This window comes from Micrasema longulum, unplaced genomic scaffold (genome assembly GCF_059751315.1).
Source record: "Micrasema longulum isolate JH-2025_06_02 unplaced genomic scaffold, ASM5975131v1 h1tg001578l, whole genome shotgun sequence".
In the NCBI taxonomy this organism is placed as follows: Eukaryota; Metazoa; Arthropoda; class Insecta; order Trichoptera; family Brachycentridae; genus Micrasema; species Micrasema longulum.
Genome location: NW_028278761.1, coordinates 203194 through 226995, shown reverse-complemented (window position 1 = coordinate 226995; position 23802 = coordinate 203194). Strand labels below are relative to the sequence as shown.

General features: G+C 31.3%; 2 protein-coding genes across 3 annotated transcripts; one reads left to right on the top strand and one right to left on the bottom strand.

The window, feature by feature from the left end:
- The first annotated feature begins 1895 nt into the window (after window positions 1-1895).
- Window positions 1896-16304, top strand: LOC148274801 (NADH-cytochrome b5 reductase 2). 2 transcript variants are annotated; one of them, XM_088236594.1, is made up of 6 exons: window positions 1896-2263; window positions 12671-12884; window positions 13475-13593; window positions 13843-14047; window positions 14701-14895; window positions 15999-16304. In XM_088236594.1, exons 1-6 carry the CDS (start codon window positions 2255-2257, stop codon window positions 16169-16171), a joined length of 915 nt encoding a protein of 304 aa, XP_088092720.1. In that variant the 5' UTR covers window positions 1896-2254; the 3' UTR covers window positions 16172-16304. The 2 variants fall into 2 exon arrangements, with proteins under 2 accessions (XP_088092720.1, XP_088092719.1); XM_088236593.1 differs by lacking the exon at window positions 1896-2263 and adding an exon at window positions 8189-8348.
- A 1088-nt stretch (window positions 16305-17392) lies between these two features.
- crim (QVR superfamily protein crim) lies at window positions 17393-21182 on the bottom strand. Its single transcript, XM_088236595.1, has 4 exons — window positions 21004-21182; window positions 20563-20700; window positions 19122-19275; window positions 17393-18502 (listed from the first exon to the last, which is right to left on the bottom strand). The coding sequence occupies exons 1-4, from the start codon at window positions 21050-21052 to the stop codon at window positions 18373-18375; spliced, it is 471 nt and encodes a 156-aa protein (XP_088092721.1). The 5' UTR covers window positions 21053-21182; the 3' UTR covers window positions 17393-18372.
- Between the last annotated feature and the right edge of the window lie 2620 nt (window positions 21183-23802).

The window sequence follows — 23802 nt, the reverse complement described above, 5'->3', positions numbered from 1 at the left end:
AACTGAAAGATTTAAGATTGGGAGGCAAAATGTTTTTTTTTTTTTAGGAATAACCCGCTAAGCCTCTATTTTGAGGCTTGTCAGCAGGTGGGATAGAGGGGATATGGAAGAAGGTAATGAAAAATACACCACAACACCCAGACCAATTGAGAAAAAAAAATCTTTCTTGGATTTTTTTCTTGCAACTGGCGGGAATCGAACCCGCGACGCCAGTTTCACAGATAGCCGTCTAACCAACTGCGCCACGGCGCCTGTCTATTGATACTTATATATTTGTTTATTGCCTTTTGTATGCTGATGATGCCATACTTCCTTCGTGCAGTAAACAAGATCTGTAGTTTTGGTAACAAAAGCCAACGATGTATGCAAGAAAATCGATTTGCTAATGAACGTTGATAAATCGAAAGTAATAGTTTTTGAAATAGATAAAAGTATAATTAAATGTGAGATCAGTGTGAACAAAGATATTCTGAATCTGGTAGAAGAATTTGTGTATTTGGGAAGTACTTTTTTCAGAGATGGAAATACTTTTTTCAGAGATGGAAAGACTGAGAAAGATATTGAAAGGAGGAAAAGTGCCGGAAACAGGGTGAACGGTACATGGAAATTTATCTTGGCAAATAAATATTTGCCGCAGGAGGCAAAACTAGCAGTTTACAATGGAGTTCTGGTATCGACAATAATGTATGGAAGCGAAGTATGGAATCGGAAAAATAATTATGATTTCACGTTAAAAACTGTTAAAATGCGATCTCTCAGGAGAATGTGTGGTAAAAAGATGTATGATAGAAACACAAATATCGAGATCCGTGAACTGTGTAAGGCTGAGACATGCATTATCGACAAAATCAAGAAAAAGGTGCTGTGTTGGATTGGACATGTTGAGTGAATGGACAGTGAAAGAACGGCTAGAAGGATCTACAATGTGAATGTTGATGGATGCAAAAAACTAGGAAGACCGTAAAAGGCATGGCATGATCAAGTTCAACAAATACTTGAAGATGAACATGTCAAGAGTTGGACTAATCGGCGTGCGTACGTGAGAAAATGTATGAATGTAGAGGAAGCGAGGTCTGTATGCAAATATAGAGTAATATGGCATTCTATCCTTTCTGCCTATCCTTACGAGGAAACGGCGTGATAGTTTGTTTGTTTGTTTGATGACTGATTTGATTATAACTGTAATCTTTCACGGATTAGTTTATTAAAATACGTAATTATCTACTCGAAAACCTATTTTGATTTATACAAATATGAATATACATATTTACGTCTTTTTTTATTATTCGTTACTTTTATTCGTTTGATTCTCAAAAAAAAATTTTTTTTTAGTATTAATTATTTGGAAGAAATTGATTCGTTGAAATAAACCCGTCAATTAACAAGAAACATGTTAACATAAAATGTTGTTAAATAAAACCAGAACCCTAGACGAGTGTTTCCAACTCGATGGCTACTCTCAGGTAAAAATCTTGAAAATGAGATCCAAGTGGAGATACCTAAGTCCGTTTCATAGTGTAGTGGTTGGCGAGTTCGCCATCTATGCTAGAGGTACCGAGTTTGAGTCCTGGCAGGGTGAATGAGAAATATTAAAAAAATATATACAATAAAAAAAATTTACACAAAATAAAACAAAATTGATTTATTTTGTTAATTTATATGACGCATTAACTTCGTGGTTATTTTTTTTTATGAGAAATATTTAGTTTTAAAGAAGGTTTTAAAATGTAATATTAAATTTTCTCTAGACTGCCACCCGAAGCGTATGCCTGATTGAAGTTCTAATCTAGTGCCCTATACACCGATGCACACTATGATGATAAAAAAAACTCTGAACCGAATCGACGATAAAATTAATCGATTATCATTATAACCGATAGGTTATCAAAATAATCGGATTATAAGTCTTGCCATCACTCTGTGTATACATAATACTAGGTAAACGTGTGTAAGCTATGTAGAATAGAAAAATAAAAGTAAATATAGCAATATAGTAGATACGATTGCGAAGTTGCAAGTTATTCGATCGCGTACCTCGTAGATTCGTAATTTGTAATGGAATCATGATAGATTCAAAGTAGAAATTGTAGAGCAGTGAAGTAAATCCGGTTTTTGTTTGTTTTTCACTTAAAAATTGAATGCAAAGACCGTAATCTAGATTATGTACATTATGTCAAACTAAGTTAACATTATCAAACAATATTATTTGATGTGTTCTTGATTTACTTTGATTGAACAAGCAACAAGTTTCAAAATGACAGTCGTAAGTATTGTGTTATTACCTTTTTTTGTAAATCAAAAGTATAATATTGAGATCATCGACTGAAATACTATAAAATAACCTAGAAAACCGCTTGAATTACACGTGATTTTGGAAAGATATTTTCGATGGCCGTACAATTTTAAATACGTGAAATTCTGTTTTGTTTTAATATCTGTAAAGTATTGTAAAAAAAAAAAATATTTTGTGCATTTCATCAAATAATTCGTTTCATTTATTCCATTATGTTTTACGCAAGGTTTACTTGCATAACTTTATTTTCAAAAAGCCGGTTTAAAAGTAGATCAGTTGCCACAAGCAGGCCTTTTTTGTGTTGTATTGTTGCATAATACTTGTTCCGGCTTAATTTCATGTAATGTGACTGATATTTACTACAAACAAACAATATATTGCCTACCTACGAATGATTTTACCTTTGATGAAGATTGTCAGCAAAACTATTTGTATATCAACGAATGATTAATTTAGATACTAAACTCTTGTATATAATTACTTATTGTGTTTTTTATAATATTAACTACTAATGTGATATTTATTTGTATTAATTTTGTCTTCGGTTTACATACTTCTTTCCGTATTTATTTTATTCTTTCAAAATCTTTATTACATGTCTTTTTCATTCATAAAGTACCTAGGTACCTATAAACTAAGGAATTCTAACTAAGTAAATTTATTTATTTGACGGACTTATGCAGTCCATTCTAACAATAGTAAATACAATTTCTTATAATAAATACAGGCACTAATAAAATAAAATACAATTAAATAAAATTAAAGCTAGGACAAAAAAATAAAAATTACTACCTCAAGATAAGATCCGGTCTATCTTAGTGAATTTTTAAATCTATAAAGACTTACACCAAAAAAGTCCAGATCTTGTCTCGAGTTTACAATACGACACAATCGGGACATTGGTGCATGCAAGCCATAGTTTGTGCTCCGTTGATCGAGGAACGACACATTATTATTTCGCAACCGGCGGATCGGAACATTGAATGCCACTTGTTCCAGTAACGATGGTACATCAATTAAGCCATTAAGTAAATTAAGCATAAATATGGAGTCAATGTTATTTCTACGTTTTTGTAGACTTGAGATTTTTAACATTGACTTCATTTCTCCGTAAGTGTATTCTCCCCTCTCGAGGCCAATCATCCATGCTACTTTTCTTAGCAAACGATGTTGCACCGATTCGATGTGATTTATCCGGCCTACATAGAAGGGAGACCAGATCACGGATGCATATTCTAAAAAAAGGACGGACAAGTGAGCAATTTAGTGTTTTAACCGTGAACATGTTAGTAGTTAAGTTACTAGATGTCCTGCTAACAAAACCCAAGAGTTTTAGTGACTTGTTAATCATAGTATCAATATGTTCATTAAAGGTAAGTTTGCAGTCCATGATAACTCCGAGGTCCTAAATAGACTTGACTACATCTAAATTAATATTTTGTAATCAAAGGAGGTAGGTTTTTTCATTCTATAAAAATACATTATTTTACATTTTTAATTTTTAATTCTAGATAGCTGGCTTTGCACCACATATTAAAAGAATCAATATCTGACTAAAGCAGCAAACAGTCATTTGTATTTTGAATAATTTTAAGAATTTTACTGTTGTCCGCAAAGAGCCAAAAACGAGTAAAGGAGAATACATTTGCTACATCTTTAATAAACAAATTTAAATAAAGGGGTGCCAGATGGGCACCCTGGGGTACACCTGATGTAACATCGATACTGGCTGACAAACAGTTTCCAATCCTAACCTTTTGCTGTCTTCCACATAGATGCAATGAATGACAATAAAAGGTCTCTTAATCCAAGAGCATGTAATTTAGCAATAAGAATTTTATGGTTAACTTTATCAAATGCCTTTGCAAAGTCTGTTTAGAGCTCATCAACTTACTGACCACTCTCAAGTGCTTTGGTAATATTATGTGAATATTCCAGTAAATTTCATGTAGTTGATCTAGCAGTTCTAAATCCTTGCTATTCCTCAATCAGTACATTTTTAAATAGTGGGATAATTTTACGAGTTATTAAAGATTTAAATAATTTAGGGGTGGGGGATATTAATAATATTGGTCTGTAATTGCATACATCAGATTTGTTTCCCGATTTGAAAATAGGTCTTATATACATCTTCCAAATATTAGGAAACATACCAGATGAAAGTGAAAAATTAAATAACATATATTGGTTTGGCAAGAGTAGAGCTGCAATTTTTTAACAATATTTCTGGAATACCATCAGATCCGATGGTTTTTTTACTGGTTAGTTTATTCATATAATGTGATATTTCAGTTAGTGATATTTTACATGTATTTGATAATACAATAAAAGCGCCCGATGACGTGAACGTTTTACAATGAGTCTTATTTTTCAACTCTTATCTTATCTTCAAATTGTGCACAAAATAACACTGGGAAACATACAAGACGACGACATAATATTAGTCAAAAATGCTGACATACATAAATATAACACCAGACAACAAAAACACTATCATATTGAAAAAGCAAAGACAAACACAGGACAGTCAAAAATACTACATAATGGACTTAAACACTACAACGACCTACCTTACTACTTGAAAACTTTTAATGGAGACAAATTTAAAATCAATCTGAAAAAGCACATGATGACTGAACTAACTAGACTAGACGAGACATAAAATAACTAGACAATATTAAATTTCTAATGTAACCCTAACGGGTTTTTTAAAATTGTAAATAAATAAAAAAAAAAAAAATAAAAAACACATATTTAAAAAAAATATAATAGTAAATAGAAATACACCCTAAAAAATAAACAATATTACATTTATTATGTGTGTGCACATTTTACAGAGAAAAACATGTGAATATCCACATTTTTTATTCTCATCCGCAATTTTAAATTGACAAGCTTTTATTGTTTATTTACTTACGCTTATACTTATTTTATGTACAGAAATTTACTGTTTGGCAATAAGTGAAAGATACAAACACCACTGTAGTTCCGATTTTCATACACTATACCTAATAAGTTTGAAAATTATTGCAACAGGGAGAAAAATCTAGGAAGTCTAGGCATTTACAAGGCGTATGGCCTGTCATTGGCTGGTTTTAGTGACCACTTTACACGCTGCGTAACATCCACATTTCCTCAGTACTTCGATCTTTTGACTTTTGTGAAGGAATTGGGTTGTGGTCCCGTTGCTAGTATTGCGGACTCACCGATCATAGGTTCGAGGTTCGAGCCTCACTCTACCCCAACTTTTTATTTTCTACTTTTTTATTTACAACTCGTTGAAAATGACCCATAATTGAAATATTTGGGTAAATTATAAGAACGCAAATATTTATTTTATCAATAAAAAAAAACTTTATTCCCGTTGATAGGAGTTCTCTCTAAACTTCATTTTACACCGTAAAAAAAAAATCTCAAAAATTTATCATGAAGTTTTACAATATGAATAATAAAAAATAAAAAAATCAATCAATAATTTGTCGGCTGAAACTTTTCAACCTCATAATATATTTGGAATAATAATACATTATTTTATGTTTTATTAAAAAATATTTAGGTACATTATGATGATTAGGTTAGTGTAATAGGAAACGATTTATAATATTAGTTAAAAGTGGAATGTTGCCAGGTTATTCTATATATTGTGAGTCATATTAATCTAACTGTTATAATATTATGTTGTAATTCAATGAAAAATATTGACGTTTATTTACAAAGACACTACAAAGTAAATTATTACGATGTCTTCGTAGTATAAAAATACAGTAGAAAACCGTTTATCCGAACTCCAGTCATCCGGATTGCCAAATATCTAGTTCGTTATCAGGATTTAAAAAAAAATAAATTATTTGCATTTTACAATAGGTATACAGAAGTTACAAATACAAAACACACTATTACATAAGCACAAAAATCCCACAAAGGCCATTTTATTTTAAATATCAATAAAGGCTACTGGAAGAATACGATAGATATAAAAAAATAAAAGATAAACCCTAATATTAGAACAATTTTTTTGTCGAATGAGAAAATTACAAAAAAGTTTATGCTGTTTATTGAAAAAAAAACTATTTTAATCTGCTTTTTAAATCCATAATTTCAACAAAAATTCTAATCGAAAATTAATTAATCTCCATTGTCCTTATGAAATGTATTGAACAATTTTGGAGCTGTGATAATAAAATAGATGTTTTTAATTTTAATTTAATTGCGCAATTAACTTAGCTGATTATGTAAAGTAAGTATTTAATGTGATTCCAATTTGATGTATTATTTCAAAAGCAGTGGGCAGCAAATATGGCACTCATTAATCCGGATAATGAGTTTTACTGTATGTATATATGTGCTAATTATAGGTACTTCGGAAGAGGCTTGTTAAAGCCGAATATTATGCCTAATTTAGACTTAATATACACGTGTTCTTTAGACCCTGTCACATCCGAAACCACGATTATCAGTATGGGCATGAAGACATTTAAGCATATTAAAAAATATATTTAGAACAAAGAAAATGTTTAAAAATAAAATATTAAAAAACAAATGGTTGCTTACTTCTGCAGGGGAGAAGCGAGGGGGGCGTGGCCGCGCGATCGGCGGTGTATCAGACTCCCCCTCCCCCTCCTCGTTTCTCCCTTGCAGAAGTAAGCAAACATTTGCTTTTTTTAAATTTTTTTTTTTTTTTTAATATTCGTTCTAAAAAAATATTCTAATGTGCCAATATGTCTTCTTGCTTATACTGATCATCGTGGTTTCGGATGTGACGGGGTTTAATGAACCGCAACTCCATTCCCAAAACACGGAAGAACTGCGCTTCTAGTACGTAGTACGTTAGTTATATGTTTAAATTATTTTTAATGTGTATTTTTTGTATTTTTAAAGAAAACAGTTTGAACGGTTAATTTCATTTTTCTCAGTTTCGCTCTAATGAACCATAAATTCTGTTGGCATGAACCCTTTGAAAGTATAATCTGAACGAAGCTGCTGTTCAGGATATACTTTCAAATCACAATTATATTAAGTCTTCTAATAAAGATGCATGCAAGGGACTTTGAATCGCATTAAAATAACGTTTCTTATATTCTACAAAATTACCTAATAACTGTAGATTTATCTTCAATCGCGTCTTTTAATTTCAAAGCTAATTTATGACTGCAAAAAATTAAAATTCAGAAATTTAAGTATTATTTTAAAGACGTTAAATTATCTAGCTAATAGAAGAAGTTCTTATTTCTTCCTTTTCTTTTCCCTTATCCGTTCAGAGGGAGCGTGTATTCTTATTCTTAACGTGGTGGGGTTCAGTGCTATGCAAGCTCCTGACGTCACTGTCACAGGGAACGCTTACGGTTTAGCCCAACAGAATTAGAATGACCTAATATAATTCAATATAAAATCGAATAACTGCTTGAGATAAATATTTCATTTCTATCCAGCCGGGAATCGAACCCGGGATCTCAGTCATGGTATTCACACACGCCAACCACTACACTACGATGTGGACCTTTATCCATTTCTTTTCTTTTTTAAGATTAAAAATAAATAACTTCTTTCTAATGTACCTACTTATATTTTATCAAACTTTTTTACCTACCATCGGATCGTCTCTGTCGAACTTGCCACTGGCGATTGCGATGGCGGCCTCCCTAGTCCCTAATAATTATGTAATATGTACCAAATACCAGTCAAACGTGTAAGCGTAATGGCGGTTTTGTGTGACGACTGACGACTAACTACGTTCGTCAAATTCCGAATTAAGTAGAAATAGAAATAATACTTTTTTATGCATCCGTGTATCTTTGAGTGTCATTTTTCCACCAATTCCCTTTATTTTCGCTCGACCTGGCAATCAAGTTTTTTGTGTTATGTACGTTACACTGATAACAAACAACATTATAATACTTATTACCTACGTACTACGTACAGTTCGTCTCCATTCGTTTACGAATACGGAGTTGCGGAGTTGGGGGGAAATGTTCGTCACTTAGACTCGCTGATATTGTTATTGCAGTGTTCAATTTTGGCTAATTTCGACAGCATGTCGGAGTCAAACGATAATTTTGTAAGTGCAGTGTTTGCTAATCATTGTTCCTAGAAAAACCGGCATGCGCATGTTTTTACTAAGCCATGCCTTCGTCGTCATGCCCATATCTCGTGTTATCGCGAATCTTCAAGTTCTTATTATCAGCGAAGGTCAAATGGTTTGAATTGCAGGCATTATTTCAATTAACCATGGTGACGCGACGGTATAAACAAAGTACATCTCTAATATTTTTTATGCTGTGCCTACCGACTCCTTAAATTGCATTCACACGCGATTAAAAAATTAGGTGCTGTCATTGTTTTGCAGGTATTCTCAAAACTCGAAAGATATTGACATTACAATATTTTTTATAAGTTACTTTCATGATATACTCATCACCTAAAACTAACTAAATTATTTGAATACGATAAAACCATTGCATGTTATTTTTCTTTTATTTCTAATTCCGGTTGGATTCCCGGTGAAAAAACAGAATTTATTGTGATTTTTCTAAAGCCTGGATGTTCTGTGCTGTAATCGCCACCGAAATGGCCTTCTGGCCTGTTGTGGAGCAGAAAATAAATAAATTATTGATCAGACCTATCTGAATTTGAAATAAATGCCCCAATTACACCACACTTTTAAACATATTTTTTACCATAGCTAATTTTATAACTGGGATTATTATTTATTATAAACATGTTTTGGAATAATGTGGGTACTCACATAGGACGCGGTGTATTTTATTTTCATTATAAAACATTAGTAAAATTTAGGCATATCACTTATATTTACTAAGCTTAAAATAATCCTTTATTTATTCAAACACTATAGGCCGATTTTACACCTGTCATGGTCATACGAATCCAGACGAAAATTAGGGTGGATTGATTATTTTTTCTAGTGGTAAAATCCTGTAAATAGAAATCAAGCGGAGATTAGCCGGTCTCATGCTGTATCTGGTTAGTGCGTTTGCATGCCATCAAATAAATATGAAGAATAATAACAAATAAAAATCAATCCACTAGGATTTGTACCACCACATCAATGTTGTATCCCAACTCAACACACGGCTCTTGGTCTCAGAGTTTGGGATACGTTATTATTTTTTTTGTAATATATATTTATTTGTATGAATAAATAAAAATAAATAACTGTGAAACAGGCCATGGGTGAAGAAAATAAAAATATTTTAAGTATAATTTTAATATACGTAAATGTATTAATACGTAATATGTGTTGTTATAAAAATAAATCATATTGTTTTATATCTTTATGAGCACCTATAGGGGCAGAATGTACCTCCCACTTTTTTAACCTTGGCTACATTTGATCCGACCGACTTTTGATCTTTGAAATTTAATTGAATTATTTTCCTTATTCGTGTAGTATTTTCATATTGTTCAATGTATGCCACAGTGGGTGACGTATTATTATTTTTTTATCAATAAAGTTACAAAATATGTAAATAATTTCTTATACGATTCTAGTTAGTACCCACACTTACATAATACGTACGTAAACAACAATACAATATGTCAGGTAATGTTGTTTATGTGTCTAGGCGGATGAAGACTAAAGTTCTGAGTGTGAAATAGAACCAGAACCCTGAGCGAGTGCTTTCGGCTCGATAGCTACTCTCAGGTAAAAATCCTGAAAAAGAAAATCGAGTGGAGATAAGTTCGCCTCGTAGTGTAGTAATTGGCGCATCCACCTACCATGCGATCTGAGGTGGCCAGTTTTTTTCTTAAAAGCTCATTTAAAATACGAGAGAAATACGTAAATTTTGAAGTCGAATTTAATTCTGACATAACTTTCACTTTTGAATCCGAACGGCGAATAGTATTGCGATAGATTTCCGGTTTCCGGGAAGCCAACTCACTAATCAGCAGAGGTCAACGACGAAAATTTGTGACGTCACGGGCGTGATAAAAAATCGTAGCGCTGATAATACGATACATATATATTTTTTTAATGTTGGCTTTGTTGTATAGTCTATAGTATTAACAAACATTGTTCTTTTAAAATAAACCACTGAACTTCCCCTTTTAATAATAAAAAAAAACTCAATCTCAACGTGCGTGTGAGAATCCGTAAATGCATGTTTATACACCGACCAGCCAGACTGCAACACTTCAGAGAGACATTCCTCATGGTAAACTTTTTTTAAAACCTCATATTTTTTTATAAAAACTAATTATCTTTATTTTTTAATTTTTTTTTTTAATGTAGACAATTCTTAAGGCTGTAGTCTGGTAAAACGAACGCAAAGTTAGGAAATCATACGATTTTGCCATTTAAACGAATGTTTTTTTAAATCGCCCAATAATAAAAAAAAAAAAACACAAATTAGATAAAAAGAATATTTTTAATAGTATTTCTGTTAAAAATGTACTTAAAAGTTTTATGTAACTAAAATTACGCCATTTCAAATTTAGACTGAACTTAGGTATCTGGGATCTCAATAAAGACTTAGTATTGAAATAAAATTTGCTGAAATAATTTGAAGATAATAAATTGAATATGAAAGTGGCTGAAGCCAAATTTTAATTTTGAAAAGAAATACAAGCATTTTAAATCACATGCATTTTTGTGACATTTTCCTTTATTTCTACGTAAATTTATGCATTCGGTAATACTTAAAAAATATATAATTTATTCAAATATTTTAGTTGAAACCTTTTTTTATAGAATTGTATTCTCTATTTTTTTACCAGACTACCCTGCTCTCCCCCTACCCAACTGCTTCACTAGTCAAAATTTTTTTTTCCAAAAAAATCATCAGGGTGTTTTTAAAAGTACGTCATAAGGAATATTCCTTTGAAATTTCGCGTTATGGCCCTGAAAAACGCGTGTAATTCCCCAAAGTTCACTGTAGTTTATTTTCGCGGCACAGCTGAGGTTATATCTTTTGGCGCCAAATTGATTACTTTATTTTTCTATTCCAAGAGTTATTCGTTTTTCTTTATTGTATAAAGAAATAAAATACTTTCTCGAAGTTCGACCTTTAAATTCTTGTAATACTTACCCAATCTTTAAAAATGATTTAATACTAGTTTTTTAATAATATACAATATACTTAAAATTCTCGACCTACTTTAAATGCTTTCAAATATTTCATCTAGGTAAAATATTATTTTGTGTTTTATAAAATACCTATTTAAAAAATTAAGACCTTATCAATCAATTACTTGTTTGGTCTTTTATAAAAACTATTCAATAGTATTTTGAGTTTGTCCAAACTGGATTAGTCAGTTATTAAGATTAGCATATTGCAACAGAGATGGACAACACTTGAGATAAGGGAATTTGAAAGTCTAGATATTTACAGGGTTTATGACCTGTCATTGGCTAGTTTAAGTGGCCACTTTACGTACTGTTTACACCATTTTGCCCATGTTTAAAAATCCATATTTCTCTCATTCATCCATCTGTTGATTTTTGTAAAGTTAAAGAGCTGAAAATGCAACAATGAAGGTTTCAGCTCTCAAGAAGTTAGTGTTTGTTTTTTACAAACAAAAAAATAAACAATAAAATACTCATATAAATTTTAAATGTGCGTAATAATGTTGATAAAAATTAAATCCCAGCTGATGAAGAAACATACTAAAACACAATATTTTACTGTGCAAACCAAATGATTGAATAAATGTTTAGTTTTTACACCGTCCAATTATTTTTTTATATTGGTATCTGCCCACCCTACATTGTTTTTAAGCCTGCAATATTTAACCCTTATCCATTATTCTTGAGATAAGATAATAAGGGCCTCTATTATGAGAAGGCGGCTAGAGATTTATCGATTGTATGCAATTTTATTAATAACTTTATACCATTGCAAAATCTTCCTCCATTCTTTGTATGAAAAAATTAAGTTGTTAACTATATCTATATATATCAATGAATTCCTCACAATAATATAGGCTTTGATATCTGATATTTTTATCTTGTCACGTAAAGTATATATTTGATAACATTAGATAAATAATATATCTCATTTTTACTAAAGCCGTGTATTTTATTAAACAGTCTTCGATCATATCTGCAACAGTGATTGGTTTGTGAATTATGAACATTTAAATGATTTGTTGTTTTTCAAATAATTATTCTCTACTATGCCTATTTATTAAGAATATGTTTTGAATCAATACCTTGGAAATTAAAAAAATAATTGAAGAAATTACTTTACTTTTTGAGTAAACACCATCTCTTTAATGTTTTCTTTAGGAATGACATCGCAATATTAACAATGCTTGTGATAAATTGTCAAATGTATTTTCAACTACAAAGTTACTAGATACATATTATTTTTTGGACTGTATTATGCTTCTATTAATTAAATACTTTTATTAACTCCTCAGAATGTGCAGTTGGCAGTGGGAATTGGTTGTGTTATAGCAACCATAATAATGGCTTCGTACATCATACCTTGTTTGGTTTCTGGTAAAAAGAAGAAGAAAATTACTCTCCAAGATTCCTCTGTTAAGTATTCCCTTCCATTGATTGAGCGGGAAGACATTAGCCATGACACAAGAAGATATCGGTTAGGACTTCCATCAGAAGAACATATTTTAGGTGGGTGTATAGATATTTATCTTTATGACTGATTGCGAAAGATACAAGATATTTTTATTATTTCAAAGAAAAATGCAATACTATTCTGAAACACAAATATGTATCAAAAAAAAAAATTTATATATTATGCATAGATTTGGTTTCTTGTCGCCTTTCAAATACCCATCAAATATTTTTAACTTTTAAATTGTAAACGGAAGACGAGAAAATGTTAAAATAATTAAAAACATAAATCATGCTCATTTTACCAGATAAAAAATGACATTATATTTGATTTTAACAAATGGATTAATCTTTTAAAAGAAAATATTGTTTATAATTAATATAGGAACTTTTATCATCACAATATTTTATCTAATCTCTCGGCTGCATTGTGGCGGGTTAATTTGCTAGATAAAAGATTTTTTCAAATGGTTTTCGGGTTATTTTGTAAGCAATAAAAGCCAAAAATAGATGTTTTCAAAAACACTTTGTATCAAATATGATCTTTTAGAATATAATAATGAAGAAACCATAAATTTGCATTGAATATAAAGATGTTAATGTTAGATTGTGCCTTTTATTTATGGAAATTATAATATTTATTATAGGTTTGCCAATTGGACAACATATACATTTGACAGCAAGAATTGATGACGAACTTGTTATTAGGTCATACACTCCAGTTTCAAGTGATGATGATCATGGCTTTGTGGATTTGGTAGTTAAGGTAAATGATTTGACTAAATCACTTATCTGTTTCCTATTGTAAGTTTCCCACACTGTTATACACAGCTACACCATCTGCGAAGATGATGTGTTTTATTGGAAGTTTGCCAAAGTTAATATGACTAACACAACCAATTATCAAAAGAAATTAAATGGACATTGGTTTTGGCAATCAGACAAAAAATATCAATATAAACTTGTTTCGGTTTTATTAAGTTTGGTGTGTTAATATAATTTTAACTTTTTAAAGGTTTATTTCAAAAATGTACATCCAAGATTCCCCGAAGGAGGAAAATTATCTCAGTACTTAGATAACATGAAAATCGGAGACACAATAGATGTCCGTGGACCTTCTGGTAGATTGGTATACAATGGGAATGGGAAGTTTGCCATTAAGAAGTTACGTAAAGATCCACCAACTAAAATTGTAGCTAAAAAGCTCAATATGATAGCAGGTAAACTTAAAATAACTTTAGAAATCACTTGTGAAATAACAGAAATCTATTTTCAAAAATAGGAGGTGTCTAATATTATGTAGTCACATTATGTCAAGTATATTTGGCTCCTATCTCCACAAAGAAGTGTTATTCTATATTTAAGTGTTTTTCAATACATGTACCTACCGAGTGTGGATCTTCAAAACTATTAAGCTGAATGAGTAATTTAGAAAGTAAGACAGTCATATAACATGTTTTCTTTTTCTTATACATATTCAAGTTCAAGTTACTAAAATTATTTTGCAACATAAGTATGCTGCCCACCAGATAAGAATGCCTGCGCTGACATAGTGACCGCAGTGTAAAAGATGTGTTAACGTAGGCATTCTTATTTGGCGATTACTTTACCCTATGTTTATACATATACAGGTGTTCTTTAAACCCTGTCACATCCGAAACCACGATAATCAGTATGGGCAAGAAGACATATTGGCATATTTAAAAAAATGTTTAGAACGAAGAAAATTTGTAAAAAAAAAAAAAAATTTCAATGTGCCAATATGTCTTCTTGCTCATACTGATCATCGTGGTTTCGGATGTGACAGGGTTTAAAGAACACCCTGTATTTTTATGTATAATGCGGTACATATACACAACATTTATTATTTTAGGTGGAACTGGAATAACCCCGATGCTTCAGTTGATTCGACATATTTGCAAAGACAAATCTGATAATACAGAAATGAGGTTGTTGTTTGCTAATCAGACGCAGAATGATATTCTTGTGAGGAAAGAATTGGAAGATGTACAGAAAGAACATCCACGGCAGTTTAAATTGTGGTATACATTGGATACTCCACCAGAAGGTATGTGCAGCATCAATTTACAATAAATTAAAAAAACAGAACATTGTATCTAAATCGCATAAAATCAATTAATTTAATGTTTACACTATAAAAGATGGCCGTGTCCAGGCGTTTCTGCGTTCATCTACGATCGTATAAATTATAGGTATAGATTGCTGAGCTCTCTTTTCTGATAAAACCAGCTACCTACAACCCTTAACCTTTAGCTACACGCGCTATTAGTACACATGTGCGGCACTCTGTACTGCAATTTGCTTTAAGCCATTTCTTACTGATAAGTTTTCTAAGGAGACACAAATTGAATGGGATGATGATTTTACGAACTGAATAAGAAACTACAAAAATACATTTGAGACATTAAATCACCGTAATTGAGTGTATGATAGACATAAATAAAAAATATAATTAGAAAAAAAGCAGCACTCAGTGCCGCGGTGCATTTAAATAGGGGTTGAGTACAGCACAGTCATTTGAAAATGGTCTTATTTTGAAAGAGGTTCTACAACGCTTTTTCTATTCCTAAAACCAAATATTTTCTTCTTCAAATAAATTGTATTTTGTCATCAATATGTATTTTTTTGGGTGTTCCCGGCACTACACACTATAAAAATGACACGGAATATGCCTTCTGCTGACTGCGACATAGTACAAATTGCTAGAACATAAACACATGTTTTCTAAAAAAAACACACAGCTTTTACTCTGAAGATGGCTCCTGCAATGGTAGCTGAAACACCGGAAAGAATCTAACTTACACGGGATCACCCAAAAAAGATACATATTGATAACAATGACCGTGAAAACCTACGCACCTATGTATTTTGTCAGTTTTTCTGAAAAAGTGTTCTACTAAAAAGATTCACAGCACCCGCAATGATTATTTCTCTACACGTTGGTTTTACGTGGGTTACACAATATCTAAACTTCTTAATGCATAAAACATAATATAATGCATTATCTGATTACATATGTTATCGAATTATTAGGATTCAATAGGATTTAGAGCGAGCTTTAGTTGAGATTTTCACTAGAAATGTTTTCTACATAAACTTTAATTTTCTTTTAATATATGTATTTTATCAAATGAAACATTATGATTTTAGTTTGGAAATATAGTTCTGGACATGTTAATGAAGAGATGCTTCGTGAACACATGTTCCCTCCCGGAGATGATGTCCTTGTGTTAATGTGTGGTCCACCACCCATGATAAACTTCGCCTGCTTGCCCAACTTAGATAAATTGGGCTATAAAGATGACATGAGATTTGCATATTGATAAACTTATTTGTTATGTTGTATTTATTTTTATAATTCATAAAATATATGTATACATTCTGCTGATAGATATAGCTATTGTGAATAAATCATTATTGTTAGACTTAAATATTAAATTTTGGATAGCATTTTGATAGTATCATGTTTTATTTCCCCCTTTCATAGTTTTCTTGTACAAAACATACTCTTTAGTAGTAAAATTTGCGCAAATATGTCCACTGTGTTCAGGACAAAGGGTTCAAACAGCAATTATGGAAAAAAACTATTTTATTTTTGCCAGAATGTGTATAAGACCCACATTATTGGTTAAAAACATGTTACATTAATAAAACAACGTTTGTCTTAAGTCGCACCTCACAATATATATTTATTGAAAATGAATTTGTACTTTTTCTACATTACATTATATTCGCACATGTTAAATGTTTTTTCAATAATAAAACAATATTTAAAAAAAAAATGTATTATAAAAATATACAAATTTAATTATAAAAATCATGTAGGACGGTTAAAGTTTCCATATAATATGGATGGTGTTATGCAAAAATGCATTAAGCCACACCAACTAATTATAAGATAATTGATGTATAACATCAGGAAAATTTTTCAAAAATATGATTTATTATTTAGTTTGTCTGTTAAGTTTAATATATAAGTACTTAATAGAATAAAAAAAGGTAATAAAATTTTTATATTGATTATTTTTATAAAAAATGAACAAAAACGTGGGATAACACATTTTTACTATTGGCTTACAATAGCGCAAAAATGTTTCAAACAATTTTACTTCACAATAAAAAGTAATATATGTAAATCTATAATTTTTATCTCTTTTCAAATGTAAAATTACCAATAGCACATATTTAATTGTGATGGAAAATTTTGAGTAAAAAAAAAATTAAATAAAACTTTATGTTAACCAAATGTTAAAAATGCCTTGAGATTTACTTCCACCCCCAACTTGCAAAAAGTTAGTAGCCGTTTGTAATAAACAAAACTTCTCTTCATGTTAGCCACATATTGATCTTAATTTGCAACAATATGTTGAGCATTTTAAACCAGTGTTACATTGTTTCTAGTCCAGTTGCATGATTTTGCTTAACACATTGCGATATTGCAGAGCATTTGTATATTAAAACTCATCAAATTATTTTTCAAAGTAAGAATATCACCCTAGGATCATGATTTCAACAATTTTTTTTCAATTTTGTGATTCAACACATTTTTGTATAACACCATTGATATGTACTAACATCAAACAAATGTTTAAAATAATTTCACCTTTTCATAATATCATTTTAAAAATATAACTGCATAGGTGTACATAAAAAGAGAATAAAAAATGTTTTGCGAAACTTAGAGACTTGCACAAACCATCTTAGATGGAATGATTTTTATAAATACATATTCTCAAATTTACGTGTAGATATTTCATACAAGTATTATTAAATATGTTTGTGAGATTCTGTTTTTCTTAATTTACTGAACAAAGGAACATAAATTACAACTATGGTTATATTTTGTTTAACTTAAAGTACTTGGACGGACAGTACATCATTTATCGATATTTGGTGCATTTTTTGTAAATAGTACTAAAATAACAAAACTAAATATGTACATACATATTTTGTGTTTTATTATTATTCACATGCTCTTTTTGTTTTATTAAATTTTATTAGTACAGTAATACTAAAGACTAAGAAAACCAAATTATTAAAAAAAAAACAGTACATAATAGCTATTCTGTGAATAAATTATTCTATAAATATTCTATAAATACTAGAGTAAGGACACATCTGATAAAAATATCAGTCAACCATGATTCAAATGCATAAAAGATGGACATATATGTATATAGTAAATCAAGAATTAGTATTATGTAAGGATACCCTTGATATCCAATCTCCAAATATATTGAATATTTTTTCATTAAAAATTTATGAAGGAATGCAGTAAATACCATTTTTGGTGCTTAACAGTTTTAAAGAATATAAATATTGGCAGTATATTTTAAAATATCTTTCAACCAAAATACAAAATTTTACGAAGACAAAAAAGTTTTAAATTCAGTTTACAGAATATGTTGTGTAAAAACCTTAAATGTTAGATTAAACATTTTTTGGAGGCAAGTTAATACATACACATGTATTAAAATACAATATGAAAATTTTAATACTCAACAAACCTTTACACATGCTAAAACTATAAGTACCTAACAAAATTGCAGAAAATAGATAGCGAAAATAAAATTGCGGACAGCGTAAAAGTAGTACTTCCATTGCAGCGATGATCGAGGAAGCAGAAGCACCAAGTAGTCTGGTCATAATGATCCCTAAAAACAAAAAAATATCTAACTTTGAGAGCAAATGAAAATTAATTTAGCCTCATAACTCAGATTCCATGTAAGCTGAATGATTGTAGTAATCTTTTTCGGCCCATAATTACAATTCTGTTGATTAAATTCATAATGTTATAAAATTTGAGGTACATAAACCAAAACAATAGACCCGGTTGACATACCGAGATTAGGTAATATTTTTGTAACTTAATCTAAATTGTTGCCGTATGCGTAAGTCATGTTAGCATAAACAGCTTACATTCATTTACTTAACAAATAAATTAACGCCTTGGTTTGGCAGTAAGACTTATTTCGATATTATGTGATTGCTCAACTGATAATTAAACTTTATAAATATTTATTTTCTGTAGAGGCATAGGGCTTTACTCATAAACTTGGTATAAAGTTAAGCCTAGCCATAGTTCTAGAACACGGATGGGAATACCATCATTATAGTGGTAGAATAAGAATGGTATTCCCATCCTTATTATTTACAATTATTCTACCACTATGCCTACGTGTAACTTTATGCCAGGTTTATAAGTAAGACCCATAGTGTATTAGAAAATAAGATTTCGGATATGTAAGTGTAACAGGATAATTTATCTTTTACCTTTTAACATCATATTCTTTTATTGAGTTGTTCACATAGTTGGACAGGCGAGGGTCAAATGATGCAGGGCGGCATCCTTCATACTGGTCAGCAGGAATATCAGTGCGGAAAGCTTGGAGGTTACTAAGGCAGTCTCTGGTCACAAACTCATCAGCTGAAATAATGAAAATTCACTGTTTATATCTTTTACAAGAAAAACATGAAAAATAATTTATAAACATTAAAAAATATTTTAAACAAATCTGTATCTTAGAGGATAAAAGACAGGAGTCCACGATTTGCTGTTATGAATACAAAAATTATCACAATAAGCTGTTATATACGTGAATACAACACTGAAGTCTACTTTTGTCATCGTTTTTTTTTTCTATAAAAATCTGAATCCACTTTGTTTTAAACACAAAAAACATCAGTAGTCCCAGATATGATATTTTGGTTATTAGTATTCAAATAAACATTGTTTTACATTGAAAGTTCTTTATTTAATGAAATCATGTCATTTGGTTACAAGGTTTTGGAAATGCACAATCACAACAGTTCGTTCAATGTGACTCCTGTGTATCCTTTAAGGCAGTGGTCCCCAATTCCCGGGCCGCGGCCCGGTACTAGGCCGTGGACTTAATGGTACTGGGTCGCGCAAGGGCCTGCTTAAAAATCAAAATTACTTTTGAAAAATCAAACATGCCTATAAAATTTATCATAGTGCTAAAATGACTGAAAATTAATCCCTATTGCCATTTCCAACATCCTATCTATGTGAAGCGGGGTTTTCTGCAGTGACAACAACCAAAACAAAAAAATAAATAAACTGGATATAAGCAAGACATTTTGGGTGTCACAATCTCCTATTAGCCCTGGATGGAACCATCTCGTTTTAATGAAGCAAGCTCAGGGTTCTCATTTATTTAGTTTTAAATCAAAACACATAAAACTTCAACATAAAAACTTTGGAAGAAAATAAATAAATAACTTTCAAGATATCAGAATAACATTAAAATCCCGATATTGAACGTTAAGCATTCTCAAAATTATTTTATTATGAAACGTTGACCGGTCCGCGGCAACAAAAGGGTTAGGGTCAACTGCATTAAGGTACAGAAATTAAATTTATATATTGTGAAGGTGCTGCATGAAGAAAGGCACGTATTGTATATATTTTTTCTTATACCAAATAAAAATTATTATTATTGGGTGCCGATTCTTTTGGAGCAAAGACTACTAAGCACTATGCATTTGAATACTTAGTGCAAGTGTATAAATGCAGTTATTTATAATTTAATCCATGTTTTACTTCAGAGGCCATGGGTAAAACACTTCTACTAAGAATTTTTAATGTTTGAATATCGATTTGCATACATCCACATGTCATACATTTGTAGAGGTATAAGATATCAATACAGAATGATAACTTTTGAATTGTGAATAGTAATCAATGACTTACCTCCTTTTCTCTCGATTAGCTTGACACAAATATCATTTTCTTCTGGGCACACAGAACCCAAGTATCCCATTCCACGCCAGTTGAATGGATTGCACCCTGGCAAACCGGGAGAACACTGGTAGCACATCAGGGACAATCCTGAAATTTAGGCAAACATATTTTCTCAAAACTGCGTCAGATTAAAAAAAAAAAAGAACTGCGTCGGATTTACATTATAGATGTTGTGCATAACCTGACAAAAAGATTATAGTATTTTTTTCTCGTAGGTCGCTAAAAGATTAGCTGATGAGTCCTTTTACCGAAGTTTGGTACGAGAATTTTTATTTATTTTATTTTATACACGAGATGATTTCATCGACATTAAAAGCACAATATTAACCACACCCACTTGAGATAACAAATCTGTAAAAACTTTTATTTAGAAATAGACTAAAAACTAACCATAATTGAGCGAAGATAAAAATATGAGGCACGATAGTTTACAAAACATGATTTTAATAAGTAAAGTTAGAATTAACTAAACCACACTTTTAGTAAATAAACAAATCCCACGACGGCACAAGACAAACAATAATTCCACAGATAAAATATGACGGGATTTTGAATTATACAACTTGTTGCTAAAGACAAAGTATAGAAAACTACCGTAGATAATTATTTTCATAGCCAAAGTGTTGCTATCAATAAACACAAAATAAAAAAAATCTACAATAAGAAAATATTATATTATTGTTATGGTAACAATTTTTAGCCGCCATCTTTTGAGTAATTTGATTTCGGATTTTGTTCATAAAATTTAACGATGATGTGTTTACTTTTATAGTACCCAATTTATAATACAAAATAGCTGCAAGTATCTTATTTTTCAATTTAAATTAATTGACTAGTAATGCCATAAATAAATTTAAACTATTTAAATTATTATGTTCAAAATTTTGACTATAGCAAGACTATAGCTTAGTACGAACTGGCAAGTGCTGGCAACGATCTTTCTTACTCTTATTTAGCTGTCTATAAATAATATTAGTTTAATTTCATCTGCTTCGTAGTCAGTGCAGTTGCCTACTGTGCATCATGTTTCGGGTTTGATTATCTACAAGCAAATATTATTTTTAATTATTAGGTTAGAAAATTTAATACACTTCGATTGGTGTAGGTATTAAATGTAATAAGTACCTACTATATGCGTCTGTCATAATGATAATTATTCCCTTTTCCATACTAAATGGTGCATAGAGCACCGCAATAGTACTTCAATGGCTTCCTATTACGTTTCAGGCAGCACTCTAGCAACTCCAAAATGTTGAAACGAAAAATTACCTAGGTAATAAATAAATATTTCACTTCAACATATGGGCGTAAAAGGCAAACCCGCTAACAACGAGGCGGATTAATCTTCGCTGGATCTCCTTTTTCAGGACACTTACCTAAGAGTGGTTATCGAGTTGAAAACACTTATGCTGGGTTTTAGTTTTATTTCAAAAACAAAACTACATTCATAATTCCACCTGGACACGGAAAAACCCACATAAAGAAAATTTAAGATATGTATTTTTTACGTCAGTTTAAAAAAAAAATCATTGGCGCTTTGCTGTTATAATGTGTTTGAAAAATATTTTTAGACTACCTTGCAATAAAATGTTGCAAGTCAAAAACAATATGCAAGAAATAAGATTTTCCAAATGACGTAGGTATAATAAAATTTATCCCAGTGCAGTTTTTGGTATCATTGAAATAACATGTCAATTTTTGTTCGCTTGTGTGTTTTTCTGGCGTCGCGTCGTTGCGTTAGTGTCACCGCATACGCTTTTATATTTGTATTAGATAAATAAACCCTTCAAAACACCGCGAATCATCACAGGAATCAGAATAATAAATCAAGGTTAGTGTTATTTATTCTCTTATATGATTATTTTTCTGTTGTTTGAACTTGTCACGGGAACATTTTAATTTTGATAGGTTTTTGACCGCTTCAGTAATCATAAAAAAACTAGTTTTTTTTATTTTTATTTATTTATGAACTTCTTTTATTTGCTAAACGTATATATCATTCATAAAAGCCATTTAGGGCCCAAAATGGGTCTGAAAGCTGATTATGGTGCGTTGAATCATGAAATAAAATAAATTCTTTAAAAAATCATCATTTTTCTTCTTCTTCTTGCGGGGTGTCTTGCCAGATCCTCCCGACGTTGGCGATCACTACAGCGAAAGCATCTCGGTCCTGCGTTACTCTTATATTCTGCAGCCAGGATAACTGCCAGTAGATGTACTCGCCATAGTGATTCCTGGGAAAAGATGACCTGAGTAGTTTCTAGTTGCCTTCCGTGGTGGATTTTTGTGTCGGGGTTACCTTCCCTTAGCTAGTTGATTATGGTTTGCAAACAACAAACAAACAAACCATCACGCCGTTTCCCCGTAAGGGAAGGCAGAGAGGATAGAACGCTACAACACTCTATCTTTGCATACAGATTTCGCTTCCTCTACATTCATACATATTCTCATGCACGCGCGCCGATTATTCCGACTTTTGACATGTCCATCTTTAAGTATTTGTTGGATTTGGTCATGCCATGTCTTTCTCGGTCTTCCTCTATTTCTGCATCCATCAACATTCGCATTGTAAATATTCTTAGCCGTCCTCTCGCTGTCCATTCGTTCTACATGTCCAAACCAGCGCAGAGCTCCTTTCTTGATTTTGTCGATAATGCTTGTCTCAGCCTTACATAATGTACGGATCTCAACAGTTGTGCATCTATCGTACATAGTTTTACCACACATTCGCCTGAGAGATCGCATTTCGACAGCATTTAGCCTACTTTCATCCCTGTTTTTCCAAGTCCATACTTCGCTCCCATACATCAGGGACGGGACCAGGACTCCGTTGTGAACTGCAAATTTTGCCTCTTGTGACAAGCATTTATTTGCCAAGGTCGATTTAAGTGCACCGTTCACTCTGTTCCCGGCACTCACCCTCCTTTCAATATCTTTCTCAGTCATTCCATCCCTAGTGAACATACTTCCCAGATACACAAATTCCTCTACTTGTTTTAGTATAACTCCATTCACAGTGATTTCACATTTAGTCACACTTTCATTTCTTTCAAAAACCATCACATTCGATTTATCGACATTCATCAGCAAATCGCTTCTCTTGCATACATCGTAGATCTTTGTTACCAAGAATTGCAGTTCCTCTTTGTTGTTAGCAAGGAGTACAGCATCGTCAGCATACAAAAGACA

Excerpts from the sequence above, each read along its gene's own strand:
- crim (XM_088236595.1), bottom strand. The coding sequence starts at position 21,052 with ATGTTTTGTAAACTATCGTGCCTCATATTTTTATCTTCGCTCAATTAT. Across the intron at positions 20,701-21,003 it reads TTTATCTTCGCTCAATTATG|GATTGTCCCTGATGTGCTAC; the intron begins GTTAGTTTTTAG and ends CCTAAATTTCAG. Across the intron at positions 19,276-20,562 it reads GCTAATCGAGAGAAAAGGAG|CTGATGAGTTTGTGACCAGA; the intron begins GTAAGTCATTGA and ends TCATTATTTCAG.
- LOC148274801 (XM_088236593.1), top strand. The coding sequence starts at position 8,325 with ATGTCGGAGTCAAACGATAATTTT. Across the intron at positions 13,594-13,842 it reads TTGTGGATTTGGTAGTTAAG|GTTTATTTCAAAAATGTACA; the intron begins GTAAATGATTTG and ends AACTTTTTAAAG. Across the intron at positions 14,896-15,998 it reads ATTGGATACTCCACCAGAAG|TTTGGAAATATAGTTCTGGA; the intron begins GTATGTGCAGCA and ends TTATGATTTTAG.